This window comes from Lygodium microphyllum, chromosome 26 (assembly GCF_053477565.2).
Source record: "Lygodium microphyllum isolate KBCC chromosome 26, Lygodium_microphyllum_v1.1.10, whole genome shotgun sequence".
NCBI classification, from domain to species: Eukaryota; Viridiplantae; Streptophyta; class Polypodiopsida; order Schizaeales; family Lygodiaceae; genus Lygodium; species Lygodium microphyllum.
The window spans coordinates 111,664,002-111,681,054 of record NC_141160.1 but is presented as its reverse complement, the minus strand read 5'-3'; the positions used below and the strand labels follow the sequence as shown (position 1 = coordinate 111,681,054).

Here is a 17,053-nt window from a genome sequence, read left to right as displayed (position 1 = left end):
TGTAATCATCGACTCTACAAAATATCACCAAAACAAGAATGACACATTAGTACTACCTCAACAATGCGAGCAGGTATATATGCAAAGGCTAAATTTTTTATATGTATACATGTGATACATATACACAATATAATAAGTACTTAAGTTTTTTGCTTTTGCTTTTCAAATACAGGTTGTGTATCAGGCTAATTTTTTTATATGTATACATGTGATACATATACACAATATAATAAGTACTTAAGTTTTTTGCTTTTGTTTTTCAAATACAGGTTGTGTATCATCCAATGGTAAACAATAACCGATGGTGGTATGTCATCCCTATATCTAATCGTTCAAAACCAATATATGGTAATATTACCGACATGGAGATAGCAGATGACAATCCAATAATTAATGATGATGTACATGATGATACCATAATGGATGATATGCGTGATATAGTACAAGATGAACCTCGCGAGGATGTTCAAGGAAATGCAGAAGAAGACAATAATGTGATTGTCGATGATATTGATGAAGTTATTGAGCAATATAGCAACACATATGATAGTGGGATAGACTTATTTGTTTTGTTACCTCTTGGGAACATAGACCTAGAAGTAGATAGTTTAGCAAGGGCTGATCTCATTGAAGATGAGATGGATCATTCAATGTAACATACTTAATTTGCTTATTGATTCAATGTGTATTCCTAATTCTATGGTTTTTATCATGTGCACACGTGCATACTCAAGAATCAATAGTCAAGTTTAAAGCTAAATTGAATTTTCCATAATAAAAAGGAAGTAATTTTTATCATCTTCAAGTACATAGAGAAATTACGAGATACATATTGCAATGCTTGCTACTAATTGTAAGGTTTCTGTCGCTTGCTGCTAATTACTTATATCAGGCTTCTCAACTGGAGAAACTGCCATTCATTAGAGAGCAATGAAAAAGTAATTATTAACTCTATTTTTTTAATTCAATGATTCAATGTGTATTCTTAATTCTATCGTTTTTATCATGCGCACACGTGCATGCTCAAGAATCAATTTCAGGTGGTTAAATAATTATTAACTTTGGTTTTTTAATTATGTGAATTGCAATTTTAGGTGGTTAAATAATTGTGCGTCTGCTGGCGCGTCTATATTAGCATCTATTTGCGCGGATATATAGACACGAAATTCGCGTCTATTTACACGCACGTTTACACGCACTTATAGATGCTATGATAGACGCGCCCGACTTTGCGCGTCTAATATGCGCGTCTATGCCTCGTTTCTGTTGTAGTGTCTAATTAAGAAATCCTCTTGTTTTAGCAAGCAAAGGTTTCTTGACCGTTTTAAGGAAACCAAAACTTCCCATTACCTTAGGAGAAAAAAAGAAACTTGTTAGAAAAAATAAGACCAAACCATAAAAATTTTCCCCTTAGAATACACCAGACTTTGGGATCATTGGAATGCATCTTGAAAGGTGAGAAAGATCGAAGCTTGCACTCAAGAGCTATGGCGGTAAAGCAAGAGCAAGAAAGAGAGAGACAAGAAATGGGAACTCCAACAGTCACAACGTGTGATCGGGCCTTCCTTTATTCCAACTGTCACTAAAAGAATAAAGAATAAATTGACGGTGATGGGCGCTCGCCACCTGCAATGTGCACTAGCAGTGACTGTTAGTGTACTAATACACGGGCGGCTAGGCAGAGGTGCCTTTTCCCCCAACAACCTCCCACTTAAAGGCAAATCTGCCCTAGTGAGAAGTGAAAATAAAAAAGAAAAAAGACAGTACAACATGTATACATGTACAACAGGATGAGGAAAGACGTCATCTCATCCCACGCCCATCAACCTCCTGAGGAAGGCACAACGCTCTATAGAGAGGCTCTTCATGAGTAGATCTGCAGGATTCTGGTCAGTCGAGATCTTGACAAGGTCAACAGACTTGTCCTCAACAACCCCACGTATGAAGTGATACCTCATCTCAATGTGTTTCGTCTTCGGATGGAAGACCGTGTTAACTGAATAGCACTCATAGAATCCGAATGCAGTGTAGGGATAGCATCAATACCAAGGTCAGCAACCAAACGACCCAACCAAATGGCCTCCTTGCAAGCCTTAATGGCTACAACATACTCAGCCTCTGTAGTAGAAAGGGTCGTGCATTTCTGCACCCTGGATATCCAAGAAATAGCACCTGCAACATAGGTGAATACATAGCTAGAAGTGGACTTCCTACTATCTGCATGTCCTGCATAGTCAGAGTCAGTGTACCCCACGACTCGTGTATCCTAGCTGCCATAGCATATGCACATATCTACAGTGCCCTTCAGGTACATCATGATACCCTTCACGGCATCCCAATGCTTCTTGCTAGGTGTAGCCATATAGCGTGTCACAACACCAACTGCAAAGGCAATATCTGGATGAGTGGCGATCATGGCATACATAAGACTGCCCACTACGGATACATAGGGAATCTTGGCCATCTTGGCCCTCTGCTCATCTATCTACGGACAATCAGGCTATGATACCTTCATAAAAGAAGGTAATGGACAGCCAATAGGCCTTACGTTGTGCATGCGGAAGCACTCAAGGACTTTATGAATGGACTCCCTCTGTGACAAGTAGAGGAGTCCTTGATGCCTGTCGCGTCTAATGCGCATACTAAGTATGTGAGAGGCCTATCCTAGATCTTTCATCTCAAAGCTCTTTTTGAGCTGAGCCTTAAGAGCATCTTATAGCTCATCATGAGCTTTCTCTGCTATATGCATATCATCCACATAGAGTACCACAATCAATCACTACAAGATATAGACCTTATACCGACGTTTAAAGCGACGAAAATACAAACAACAAAATTTGCCCCCATCGTCGCAAAAAGCGTCGTTATTGACGACGCCATAGAAACGTCGCTATTGGCATCGCTATTTGCGTTGCTATATGCGTAGTGACGCAACCAGTAATTTGCGACGCGCATAGCGAGGGCAATAGCGACGCGAGCAGTAAATTTACGACGCAAATAGCGACGGTAACAGGAATTTTTTTTTTGTGGCAGGGCAGCAAGCTGCCCTGCCACATATAGCACTGTGTACCGTATGAGAGCCATACAAAATAGTTTCTGCACTACTACATACAAAGCGCTTGCAAACAAAAAGAATGTATACTGAAATCATAAAACTGATACATGAAATAAATACATGATTGCATAAAATGCGATTGGTACAATCATGAAAGGATATCACTAATACATAGAAAATGTCTACATAGATCAGGCGACTAAAAACTAAAGGTGTGTGAGCTCCAAGGATCCAAGGGCGAGCTATAAATCGTCATCCCCCGAAAGCTCGTCCCGCTGCAAAGGAGCATCGAACGGATTCTGCAAAAAAAGAAACAACATATCAATCCACCATACAATAATGCATTCAAATATCTCATGGTAACTACGGACAAGAAAGATGAGTGACTTACAGGGCCGCCGCGTCTATACAATCGGTCGATCAATGCATTGAGACCGTGCCTCTCTGCATATTCAGTCTCAAGGCCCTGCGGACCACGATTTGTAATGGAGTGCTGCAAAGAAAACAAAATGCTGACTGTTAGAAACATGATTGTCAGTACAAAGAATATTTCAAAAAAACAAATAAGCAAAACAAAAGAGAAACTTACAAAGTCCTCCAAATATGTCATGTGGCCGCCACTCCCAAGATGATGGACCACTCCGACCTCGAGTCGTGCCCTCGCCGCCTCCCGCTGGTGCTGACTCCAACGTCATGGCGAATCTGTAGCCTCCTCCCTCAGTTGGCGCCAGTCGTCTGCATCTAATCACTCGGGCTTTGCAGCCCCACTCTTGATTACCTTCGTGCGTCGGATCGTCTATGTGACATGTATGCACGCATGCAATCCATCATCCAGCCCGTAGAGAATCTATCTACTGCGGCTGGCACTGGAAACTCCTCGTGCAAGGATGCTACTATGTAGTCCTTGCTCCCCTCCGGTATGTTCTTCCAATGATCTAGGACGTTGTGCCGAAAAACTTGTTGGCACAACTCTCTCATGCGAGCCATCACCCTCCTCCCCTCATTATTCATGATGATGGTTCCTGACCTACTATCAACCAGGTATCCATAACCCCTAGGAGTCTGCCTAAGATGGGTCCTCTCCCATCTCCGTCCACGCTCCTGGGCATATCCAGGAGACCCCTCTACATCCGGTGTACCAATGGGGATAACCTCTCTCAGAGTGGCACTCAAAGGGGTGCCACCAAAAGGGGTGCCACCTGCTGACGGCTGCGCAAAAGCCGGAGTAACTGGAGTAGACGTCCCCACAAGTGTGACAAATCCTGGAGGTGACGCAGCTCCAGCTGAACGATGAGACGGAGACATCACATCCGTGTCTCCACAGCAGCACCCCCTGATCCCGATGCAGTCCCTCCCTCTGGCTCAAGTCGTGAGCGTCGAGATCATCTGCTCGAAGCTGAAGCATATGATCGCGCTGAAGCAGGTCTAGCAGAGCACCCTGACGAAGAATGAGACAGCTCCTGGTCTGCCATCTCTCTGAATCTCGCGAGCTGGTCTGGAGACATGCGTGCCATCATGTCCTGAAACTCCTCATCGCTCATCCCTCGACTCATCCTGAAAATGTCACCTGCACAGATAAAAAATGGTGTTAGAATAATCAATTTAAACTATACAAAGCACAGTAATATAAATCATTTTTGAAAAATCCCTCTTAAAATGCATATCTTATGTACCTTTATGGAAGATCTAAACAACGAATTGAGTAATACAATTCTCCAAGAATGAAGTATTCTATGGTCCTATGTTAATCTCCTGACACAACTCTGCATACACTGGAAGGTCGATAGACATGTCACCACAAAAGAACGAGTCTGCCTCGTTCTCAAAAAATTCTTGGACTACTGTATTTCCATCATTGTTAGCCGATGCGGGCTCCAAGCTTGCGGTGGCCTCCACCCCTTGTAATATCGACCCCTCTATTTGCATATTTTCTTCATCTATGCCCGGAACATCGCTTTGATCATATACTCTCGCACTTCGAGGAGTTGAAGGTATAACATACCACTATCGAGGTTGTCGGGGGTTTGGATAGAAGATTACCCGTTCACAAACACGTACAAAGCGAGTTCAAACCATTGTGACATAAACCATGTCGTATTACAATTAGCAAGCAAATGACTCTATGCACCTGTTCACAATGGGCCGGCAATACAAAGGTGTCGCGCAAATCCGTCCTTTTTTTTTTTGGAATCTATTTCGAGAAATCCAGATGGATCTCGTCGAACTGTTGCTCCAGCTCCCCCAAGTACCACTTTGAACCACTACACATTGAATAGTATCATGGAGAAGCTACGGTAATCCACCGTAATAATACTTTGCAAGTTCCCAAAATACTCCATCTTCTTCATGGTTCGTGACCTTCGGGAGTCTAACTGTGGCCCACACAATGGACATGCATGATAACCTGAGGTAACCAGACCTGTAAGGCGAGCCACGACCTAGTGAATACTTGATTGAATGAAATAAAATATAGATATTACCAGCGAAAATGGAGGTCTGCTCACCTGAGAACTCTCCCAATCCCGAAAAGTCATGCATCGTCCACATGAGAATGGCTCGAATGTTGGCTGACCGCCGACCATCGCGCCTGATCATATCTTGCACAGTGACCCCCTCCTCCCACAAAATCTTAAGCTCATCGACTAATGGACGAAGATACACGTCCATATTTTTTACTTTGTAGCGGCCCGGGACGAGCAAGCTAAGGATGAGATGTCCTTTCTTCGTAGAAAGCCATGGAGGGATGTTATAGTTGACAAGCACTATAGGCCACACACTGTAAGAAGTCGAGCGCAGACCGAATGGGTTCACACCATCCATGGCGAGACCGAGCCAAAGATTCCTTGGCTCTCGCGCAAAGCCTGGGAAGGTAGAGTCAATGTGGCTCCATGCGCGCGAATCTGCTGATATTCGTTGAACTCCATCCGTGGACCTATTCTGCACATGCCACGTTGTCAAGCTGCCATGCCAGACGTGCGAAACATGTGGTTTATGCGGGGGATGAGCGAAAAGTATCTGAGAACTTTTTGAGGGATGGTTTGCCCTTGCAAGTCCTGTCGATACCTGTGAGCACCACACTTTGGACATGTCTCCATAGTCTCGTATTCATCTCGAAACAGTATGCAGTCGTTGATACATGCATGGATGTTATTGTAGTCCATGCCAAGCTTTCGTAAAACATGTCGTGCATCATCACGAGACTCAGGCATGGTATTTGCAGGTGGTAATATATGATATTTCAATAACCTAAAAAAAATCATAAAACACCTTGAAAAAGCACAAATGTTTGCAATAATACTAAAAAAAAAAATCAATGAAGCCTATGTGCAAGGTACCTGAATAACTCAGTCACACTCGTATCGCTCCAACCGTATTTTGCTTGCACACTTAAGAGTGCAAGCAATGTCTTCAACCGAGATACTTGGCACCCATCATATAATGGTATGGATGCTTCCTCTCTAAGCGGGTCAGATGTCTCAACATCCATGGGAATCAATGCATCGATCATTGCCTCCGTGTCAGGCTCCAAGATTGTAGGTAGGTCAGGAAGGTTTGTCTGTCTCCTCTAGCATTGACAGTATAGATGGGCCTTGCGAGTGGTGGATTGGCTCCTGCAATCCATCCATCGCACGCCTCCGAACTCTTTTAATTGGCCGCAAAGGGTGCACTCCCCCTTGGGTCGAGACATCACCCCCTGGATAGAAAATTTGCCAACAAGACCCAATCTTATTGTGCATGGTTTTCAATTAGCTTGCGAGTACAATGCATGATTAATATTAACTTCAAATTACCGTTTGCTGAAAATCCGCAATCGCCTGATCAATGATCTCAGATTGAAACTCGCCAAATCGTCGTACGTGTTCTATAGACAATCGGCGTTTTCGTCTAATTGCCAACTTGCATTGAGAGCAAGGACATGGGACACGCTGATTAAGATACGTCTCGCGGTCTTGAACAATAAGACCTTCTTCATTTTCCATCTTATCTACATTACAGCAAATGAGGCTTAAATGGATAGCTTTATGGAGATGTTCGTCAAGTTGCAAGTTGACCATAAATCTTGCATTGTACATAGTAGTTGAGAGTTTTTTTGATGTTATATCTCGGCCTTGTATCATGCTCAAGGGTTTGTTTGTCCCGGTAGATAATTATTCGTTATTGTAAAAAACTGCACTAGAGGGCTTTGAGTATAAGTAATCCATTTATGAGCATCATTGAGGTTCTCTTAGTCTAATAATAAATCAGTCTCAACAAAAAGCATCTTAGAAATGTGGTTTTTTTGTCCTAGGATCGCGTATTAAAATTAATGCCATCTATGAAATTTATCAACTATAGTAATAAAATTTATTTCAATCAATTCTACTCATAGTCATAAGACCTGAGAGAAAATATCCTATACTCAATTTAAGGGATTCTTCTTCTATAACAATACTTTTGGGTTCATTTTGATGAAGTACCGTAATGTTTTCTTTTAGTCCTTCCGTTGAATAGTTGGCATGATTTCTAATTTGTTATGCCTATAAAGTTAATACAAAAACAATGAATTATGCATATCACAATTAGATCCCCTACTTGGACATTATGAAGGACATGACCAATTTTAAGCCATCTTAAAGAGTCACCAATGTACATAGCCCATGGCAAAGCACATTGCATACCATTATCGATAAGTCTATTATCTTAAATTTCCTTCCCCTCCCTCTCCCTCTCTTTCTCTCCCTTTCTCTCCCTCTCCCTCTCTTTCTCTCTTTCTCTCTCATTTCCTCTCCTAAACAAGCAAAAAAGAAAGTGATTCAAACATTAAACAAGCAAGAGGGAGAGTGAGAGAGAGAATGCACTCTCCCTCTCCCTCTCCCTCTCTTTCTCTTTCTCTCCCTCTCTCATTTCCTTCCCCTCCCTCTCCCTCTCCCTCTCTTTCTCTCTCTCTCTCATTTCCTAAACAAGAAAAAAATAAAGTGATTTAAACATTAAACAAGCAAAAGGGAGAGGGAGAGAGACAATGCACTCTCCCTCTCTTTCTCTTTCTCTCCCTCTCTCATTTCCTTCCCCTCCCTCTCCCTCTCCCTCTCCCTCTCTTTCTCTCCCTCTCTTTCTCTCTCATTTCCTCTCCTAAACAAGCAAAAAATAAAGTGATTTAAAACATTAAACAAGCAAAAGGGAGAGGGAGAGAGAGAATGCACTCTCCCTCCCTCTCCCTCTCTTTCTCTTTCTCTCCCTCTCTCATTTCCTCCCCCTCCCTCTCTTTCTATTTCTATTTCTCTTTCTCTCCCTCTCTCTCCCTCTCCCTCTCCCTCTCCCTCTCCCTCTCCTTCTTCCTCTCCCTCTCTTTCTCTCTTACTCTCTCGTTTCCTCTCCTAAACAAGCAAAAAAGAAAGTGATTTAAACATTAAATAAGCAAAAGGGAGAGGGAGAGAGAGAATGCACTCTCCCTCTCCCTCTCTTTCTCTTTCTCTCCCTCTCTCATTTCCTCCCCCTCCCTCTCCCTCTCCCTCTCCCTCTCTTTCTCTTTCTCTCTCTCTCTCTCCCTCTCCCTCTCTTTCTCTCTCATTTCCTCTCCTAAACAAGCAAAAGAGAGTGATTTAAACCTTAAACAAGCAAAAGAAAGAGAGAGGGAGACTCACCGATGAGATATGGCGAGCGTGGGGCGGCTCCTCTTTGTGATGAAGGCTCCTCCTCTCCTTCGCGAACAACGGCGGCGGCGGCAAGTCTTCTTCCTCTCCTTCTCTCACGACGGTCGCTCTCTCCCTCGCTCTCGCTCTCAAAACTCACAAGCCGCAAACGCGAAATGAAAACCGCGCTCGGTTTCGGCCGCTTTTTTTCCCTCTGGAGCGTCGCAAATAGCGATGCCAATAGCGACGCCGCTATCCGTCGTCGCTAATCGGTGTCGCTACTAGCTCAAATCCTTGTAGTGAATAAAGAACCATCATGGGCTTTCTTCGTGTAAAGACACGGATCCATAACACTCCTGCTGTAGCCCTGTGATTGCACAAAGGCATCAAACTTATGATACCACTCCCTAGGTGCCTACTTCAAGCCATAAAGACTTTTCTTCAATGTGTACACTAGGTGCTCCTTGCCAGGTTTTGCAAAGCCCTTAGGGTGCTCCATATAAATCTCATCATGCAAGTCCCCATGTAAGAAAGCCGTCTTGACATCCATCTGGTATAAATCCAAGTCAACCTAAGCAACCAAAGCCAAGACTAAGCGCAGGGTGGTCATCTTAACCACAGGAGAAAAGACCTCATCAAAGTCCACACCATGCTTCTCCTTAAAACCCTTTGCTACCAATCTAGCCTTGTATGCCGGCTTGGGGTGTCCAGGGGTACTTTTCAGCTTGTACACCCACTTGCATGGCAATGCCTTCTTGCTCGTAGGCAAGGAAACCAAATCCCAAGTGTCATTCTTATGCAAGGAGTCTATCTTAGACTGCATAGTCCTCTCCCAGGAGTGACTATCACCCTTGCGTATATCCTCATCATAAGTGAAAGGCTCTCCTGCATCTGTAACCAAGACATAATGTATCGAGGGCTAAAATCTATCAGGTGGACGTTTGTCTCTAGTAGACCATCTCATGGTAGGCTTAGCTGCTTGCCCAGCTGCCTGTCCAATACCCTGACCATGAGCATCTGCTGTAGCTGTAGGCTATCCAACTGGCTGTGCGGGAGCTCTCAACTCCTCCTGAGATATGACCCTGTGGATCTCAACAACTCTCTCAAGATGCTGACGCATCTTGTCTTCATGGAAAACTACATCATGACTGCGGATGACTTTTTGCGCTTGCGGATTCGAGAAACGGTAACCCATCTCGCGTGCATCCCCATAATCAAGGAAAATGCATTTGACACTCTTAGGATCCAGCTTACTTCATTTTTCCCTGGGCACATGGCAAAATGCCTCACATCCAAAGACACGGAGATGCGCATAAGAGGGAGGTTTTCTAGTCCATACCTCGTCGGCAACCTAGAAATCCAAACCACTAGAAGGTGATCTATTTATGATATGCACAGCTGTACTAACTGCCTCAGCCCAAAAGCTCTGTGGTAGGCCTGCATGGCTAAGCATACTGCATACACGCTCCTGGATGGTTCTATTCATCCGCTTAGCCAAACCATTCTGGGAGGGTGTAGGGGGCGGTCAATTGACACTTAATACCCCTCTCATCACATAACTGCTCAAAAGCACATGAGACATACTCACCCCCATTATTTGCTCTTCGACATTTTAGCCTATACCTAGACAGGTTCTCAACCAATGCAAGCCATCTCTGAAGCATAGCCGAGACATTGGATTTCAGCTTAATGGGATAAGCCCAAACTTTCCGTGAAAAATCATCTATGAATGTAACAAAATACTTTGCACCATCCATAGACTGACAAGGCATGGGCCCACAGACATCCGAATGTACCAATGCCAAGGGCTCACTCATGCGTGGCCTACCAGACTTCTTATGTATAGACCTTGTCTATTTGCCATAAAGGCAATGCTCACATGAATCAAAACATGCATAATCAAGGGACAGTAAGTACTACAAACCAGAAAGCATTTTCATTTTCTTTAAAGATATATGGCCCAAACGGGCATGCCAAAGAGATACATGTGGGATAGAACCCACAAACAAAACATGAGAAGCAGATACAATCAAGGGATAGAAGCTGCCAACCTTGGCACTTCTCGCAATCACAAGTTTGCCACGAGTGATCTTCCATGTAGAGTCTCCAAAAGATACATGATAACCAGTGTCATCAAGCTATCCAGCTGACAGGAGACTGTGTGTCAAAGCAAGTACATGATGTACATCTTGCATAACAAAACTACTGCCAGAAGGAAACTATAGCCTAACATCACCAATGCCCACAATATCAAGAGAGATGTCATCACCCAAACGCACATAACCCGAAACAGTACGGTATAAATGAAACTACTCTCGGCAAGGTGTCACATGAAAGGATGCACCTGAGTCCAAGAGCCAACACTGTGCATACATAGAGTGTATCTCTATCATCTGTGAAGCACTAGAAGAAGCTACAAGGATATAATCATCATCATCAACATCCTCAGGCTGCATAACATTGATCTCTTCAATTTTAGCACTGGACTTTGCAGGCACTATGCTGCGATCAGAAGACTTATCGTGCACTTTGTCTTTCCCCTTATCTTTGCGCATTTCATTGTGCAGTTCATGGCATTGTGGCCTAATATGGCCCTTTTTCCCACAATGGTGATAAGTAACATCTGCATTTCTACCACTGGATTTGCTACGTGACTTCTCACGAGACTTGGACCGAGATTTCTGAGAATCCTGTCCATGGCCACTGCCACTGCCATGCTTTCCATAGTCATCATTCTTGCCTTTCACTGTCATAGCATGCGACACACGAGAGGCATCCAAATTCTTACGGTTAACCTCTTCCTGTAGAAGAGCACTCTTAACATCAGATAATTTCAAGGTAGTAGTAGAGGCACATAATGCAGTGCGGAATGCATCCCATGACTCATTAAGAGTACCAAGCAAGAAAAGAGGAGTGACATCCTCTGTAGAAGTGATGTCATGCAAAGTAAAGCTCTTGAGTATAGCATGGAACTAGCTCAAGTGAGCAGACATAGTCACATTCTCCTTCATGCGCGCAGATCCATAAGCTGCTTCAGCCAATATATCTGACTCGCTGGACTTTTCTTGTCATAGAGATTCTTGATTTTATCCCACAACTTCCATGCACTCTGCTCTTCCTCAAATACATTATAATGAACCTGTTCTATGAGAGATAATACAATAGTGGACTTACATAACTCATCAAGCTTAAGCCATTCCTCATCTGGCATAGTTGCAGGCGGATGTTTGCTCAACCTCAAAGGTTTGATCTGCGATTTTTGTAGCAACACCTACCAAATCTGGCTCTTCGAATAAGAGTAATTCATACCATCAAGCTTAATTATGTTGAAAATAGCATGATCAGTGGACGAACTCGCCATAATGCAGGCTGGAAGTCTGTTGACAGTTCAAAACTACTTGCTGTTTACTACAAAAAATGACAAAAAAATCACCAAAATCGAGAGAAGATGGTGAGAAAAGTGTAACCAAGGTTGCTGCCCACCAAGAACTAGTGAAAGTACATCATTTTAGAATATTTCAGCATGAAAAATCCATGTCAGTCTGGAGTTATATCCTTGCTGTAATAAATGACAGCAGGGTACTGTGAGAGGCAATTGTTGACCAAATCATTGCATCAAGTCAAGAAATCATGGCCAAGATATGACCAGTCATAAACAGGCATAAATGAATACCAAATAGTCATCAAGACCTTGAGCAAACACCCAAACATGTCACCAAAGCATCCGTCGTGAGTAGGAATATCCCCTGGACAATAGGGCAAAGTATACATAACATTGACAAGATGTGACACCAGTAGGTGTATGCTCTCAAGAGTGCAAAGCCCAAGCTCAGGTCAAAAGCAACTCTAAGATATCAGTGCATGAACCATGCAACATTTAAGTGTAAGAGATCCCAAAGTCTCAAGTATTTGCAAAATGCTCAAATAGCATAAACCTCCTACTCAATGTTAGTCAAGCATACAAAATGCTCCCACTGGCTCAAAAGGAGGATAAAGGAGCTCAATAGCTCAAGAAAACCAAGTCAAAGTACCAAAGACAAGTAACCAAGACAATGCCTCAATAGCATCCAAGGTCGTAATGGAAAAAGCCACGACAATGCCTTAATAGCATCCAAGGTCGTAATGGAAAAATCCAAGTCAATGTCCAACTGCTCAAGGGAATACTCAAATTAATGTCGAGAAGAGCTCAAACAACTGCCATCCATAGCCAAATCATAAAGCATTCACCAAGACATCATAACTCGTATTGGGTAGCATAGGCATAAACCATGTCATAGATGAAATGCCAGCTGCAAAGAAGTGACAGTCAAACCCAAATCGAGCTCTAATCTCAGCTCAAAAGTATTCTCAAACATAAACAATACATGTGGCATAGTCCAAATACATCATGACATCATACCGAGTAGCCGTCGAGAGCACCCTGTGACCAATAGGCATAACCCAACTGTAGCATAAATAGCTTTATCCCTGAAGTTTCCAGCAGCATATAACCTCTGTAAACTAAGCAAACCAATGCTCAATCCAAGCTCAAATCCATAGGCAAACCATAGGCATACATTCCCGTATATATAGGCACCAACCGGGCCTAATCGGGCATCAAATGCCAAGACATGTAAGCATAAAATTGAAGTAACAGGTGGCTACCCTGTTTTGGACAGATCTGGGATTGTTCAAAACAGTCAATGGCTGAGCTAAATCAGCTCCAAATGCATCTCACATAAGAGGCATAACATCCACAAGTGATCCGGTATCAATAGACATCAACAGCAGAAGCATCACATAAGCCATATGCATACAAATACATGCTGTCTCAAACCTGAAATCTATTGCATAATATTTTATCATCAGAATTTAGCAAATTCAACATCACCATCGTGTCTGGAGCATGCCAAAACCCCAACTTAAACTCTTACCTTGTCTGAATCGGGTTTCGAATGCCCAAGATATGACAAAAAGAGTGATTTTTGGGCTAGATTTTGAAACAGGCGCAAAAAAAACGTGAGCTGGCTGGGGGGCCTACTGTCCCACGTTCCAACAATGGGGCCCAAAGGGAGACACAAATGGGGGCCAAAGAATGCCTACACCAAGCCTTGATAAACTGGAAGCAAGATCCAAGTGAAGGAAGCTCCAAAAGGTGTGAGCTATGGGTGCCCATAACCTGTGAAAACCCTGTTTACCTAGACCTGTGGACTAAGATAAATCATTGAAATAATAAAGCAATACCTCAATGTCAATGCCCTGATGGTGCCTCAATAGGCCAAGAAGAAGCCCGGGAAGCTGGGGAGTGACGGGAGCTCAAGAGAATGAGCTATGGCTGTCGGGAAGGAGATCTAATGCGAGTGGGGAGTCGATGGGATGCTGAGAATGCCACGAGCCAAGCTCGAAAGCTCTACTCTGATACCAGTTGAAAGGTGAGAAGGATCGAATCTTGCACTTGAGATCTATGGTGGGAGAGCAAGAGTAAGAAAGAGAGAGATAAGAAATGGGAACTCCAACAGTCACAATGTGTAACCGGGCCTTCCTTTATTCAAGCTTTCACTAAAAGAATAAAGAATAAAGTGACGGTGACGGGCGCCCACCACTGGCAGTGTGCAGTGGCGGTGACTATCAATGTAGTAATACACGGGTGGCTAGGCGGAGGCGCCTTTACCCCCAACACATCTCTAGGTCCAAGAGAGAGAGTACTAAAAATGTTGAAAATTTGTAGGGAGAGGTGAAAAAATGGAAATTAAGAAACCAAGTACTTTTGAGAAAGCTATAATGATTACTATAGAAAAGGAGAGAGAAATTTAGAAATTTAGAAAGAGAAAATCTTTTAGAATACCAAACAATGAAACGAAAGACCAAAATTGGCAAGGGGATGGACAAAATGTTTAGATTTTAACAATACAAAATGCTTAATTAGCACTAGAGGTTGAGGATCAATTGTGAGCTCAAATGCAAAATATGAGACTAGGAGCTTTGAGAGGAAGACCTTTGGGAAGAGGAAGTGGAGGACCTATAGGACAAACAAGTCAGGAAATTTTAGGAAGTGGAAGAGAAGAAAATGGGAGATGATATTATCAAAGGCCAATGGTGACATGTTTTTCTTATGGAGAGTTAGGTCACGTGAGCACAAATTATCATTATCTGCCTAGAGCAAGAGGGGATATGTATCCTTGACCTCAAAACTTTCCAAATAAACAAAATGATTTTGGGATAGAAATGCTTGCAATAAAAAGAAGGATAGATACTGAGAGAGATGAAGTTGAAACTAGTATAGCTCATGAGGAAAGACGAAGAAAAACAGAGGAGAGAAGAGAGAAGAAACTAAGTCTAGAGCACCTAGAAAAGATTATCATGGTACTAATATTCCATTGGGGGAAGGAGAGAGTGATTATGTCCTTTAAAGGGATATGATGGGTAAGAAAGCTAATATATGTTTTTCTCAGCTAATGGAGTTGTTCCCTAAGATGAGAGGACAATTAAAGAAATTCATGAATCCAAAGTTCAAGGGAAAAAAGAAAGGAACAGTGAGAGTTTTGAGTGTAGAAGACTTGCCTGACATTTGTCGTATTGTTAATGCTTGGTATAAAAATTAGAACAAGACATGTGAAGCATGTAAAAATTACACGGTGTAGTGAATAGAATCTAAGAAAGAGATAGACAGCACACAACAGATAAGAGGAGAATTTAAAAAATTCTTTAGCTCCAAACAACTAATATAAAGATGGCTTTGTCCACCAGTGTGCTTCCAATGTGAAGCTTAGATGGGAATATAGATAGAAGATAGGTGAAGAGCATAAGGCTAGCTGAAAAAGCTTTGACTAGGTAAAAGATAGATGATCGATGGCTATGAAGGGGTTTAGCTTTTATAGCCTGTGATGGGGGTCATGATGGATGATCTTCCATATGCACTTATGTCTGTTTGCACATGTGTCTGTTGACCTTCCATATGCCCATGTGTCTATTGACCTTCCATATGCACATGTCTATTGACCTTCCATGTGCACCTCTACTAGTTGGCTAGGGAATATCTCCTTTACCATTGGCTAGGGCCCCTAATAACTCCCTTTCCCTGCATCTTGATGCAATGTGCCTCGAGTTGGTACCGGCTTAACTACTCTGTCTAACCCAAAGGTTAGACCCACAACTGTCACCTTCTTGCCATCCAGTCACATAGACCTCATCTAACATACAAGTTAGGACTCAACCAATATCCAAGATTACATATGGATTCTCCTCATAATGGGGACCTTCCAACTTTGAGCACCATGGATCATTGGTGACACCTTATGAGGGTGGGGGATTGAGCATATCTAGCACCCCCCCCCCCCCCCAATGTCCACCAACTATCTCCTTAGCCCAATGCCAAGTCTCTAAAGATGAGCTTGAAGGAGATCCTTCGTAAGTTTGTTGGTGAAGATATCCACTCCATTCTCCTCTGTTGGACAATAGACCAGTTTCACTATCCCATCCTCGATCAAATCATGCACATAGTGATACTAGATCTCTATATGTTTGGTCTACACATGAAACATTGGAGTTTTGGAAATGGTGATGCAACTTTGATTGTCACATCTCAGTACAGTTGGTTCTTCATCCAACACTCCCGTATGCCATAGGATCCTTCTCAACCATACTGCTTCACATGTAGCAAAACAAGTTGCCTTGTACTCTGCTTCGGTATGCCAGTGTTGGATGATAGGAAAAAGTTCACCAACCTGACATCACCCAGCCAAAAAGCCATTTTCGCATTGGGTAAAGCATATCTATGACCACAATTATCCTATGCCTACATCTATTGAGGAGAAGGTAAACACGGACCAAGGAGATCTTGGAGAATAGAGGAGCAAAGGAGGGCTTCTACTCACATAGTCAATATGGCCTTAATTTGGCTGAGATTATGAGAGAAGTAAAGGAGCCAATTTACTTAGAAGAAGCATTTGCATATCCAGCATGGAAGGCAGATATGCAAGCCGATGACAGTATAATGAAGAATGACACTTGGGAGCTAGTGGATCTGGAAGGTAAAGCATAAGGCTGATGGTACCTTAGAAAAGTACAAAGCTGGACTAGTTGCCTAGGGATTTTCACATGGTGGAAAGTTTACCAAATGGATGCTAAGTTAGCATTTTTAAATGGTGACCTCAAGGAGGAGGTGTACATGGCTCACTCACTAGGGTTTGAGGCCCCTCATTATGAGAACAAGGTGTGTAAGCTCAAGAAGGCATTTTATGGGCTGAAACAAGCCCCTATAGCATGGTATCAGTGGCAAATACATAAGTTCTTTTTCAGCTTAAACTTCAAAAGATGTGCCTTAGATGCTAACTTGTATGTTTACAGGATGGTTAAAAGTTTGTAGTGATTGTCCTATATGTGGATAACCTTCTTATTACAAATGACTATG

General features: G+C 42.8%; 1 protein-coding gene across 1 annotated transcript; it reads right to left on the bottom strand.

The window, feature by feature from the left end:
- Positions 1 to 875: 875 nt before the first annotated feature.
- On the bottom strand, positions 876 to 16,393 carry LOC148013681 (uncharacterized). Its single transcript, XM_087667915.1, has 5 exons — positions 16,368 to 16,393; positions 8,677 to 8,819; positions 4,493 to 4,622; positions 3,496 to 3,548; positions 876 to 910 (listed from the first exon to the last, which is right to left on the bottom strand). The coding sequence occupies exons 1-5, from the start codon at positions 16,391 to 16,393 to the stop codon at positions 876 to 878; spliced, it is 387 nt and encodes a 128-aa protein (XP_087524041.1).
- Positions 16,394 to 17,053: the final 660 nt, after the last annotated feature.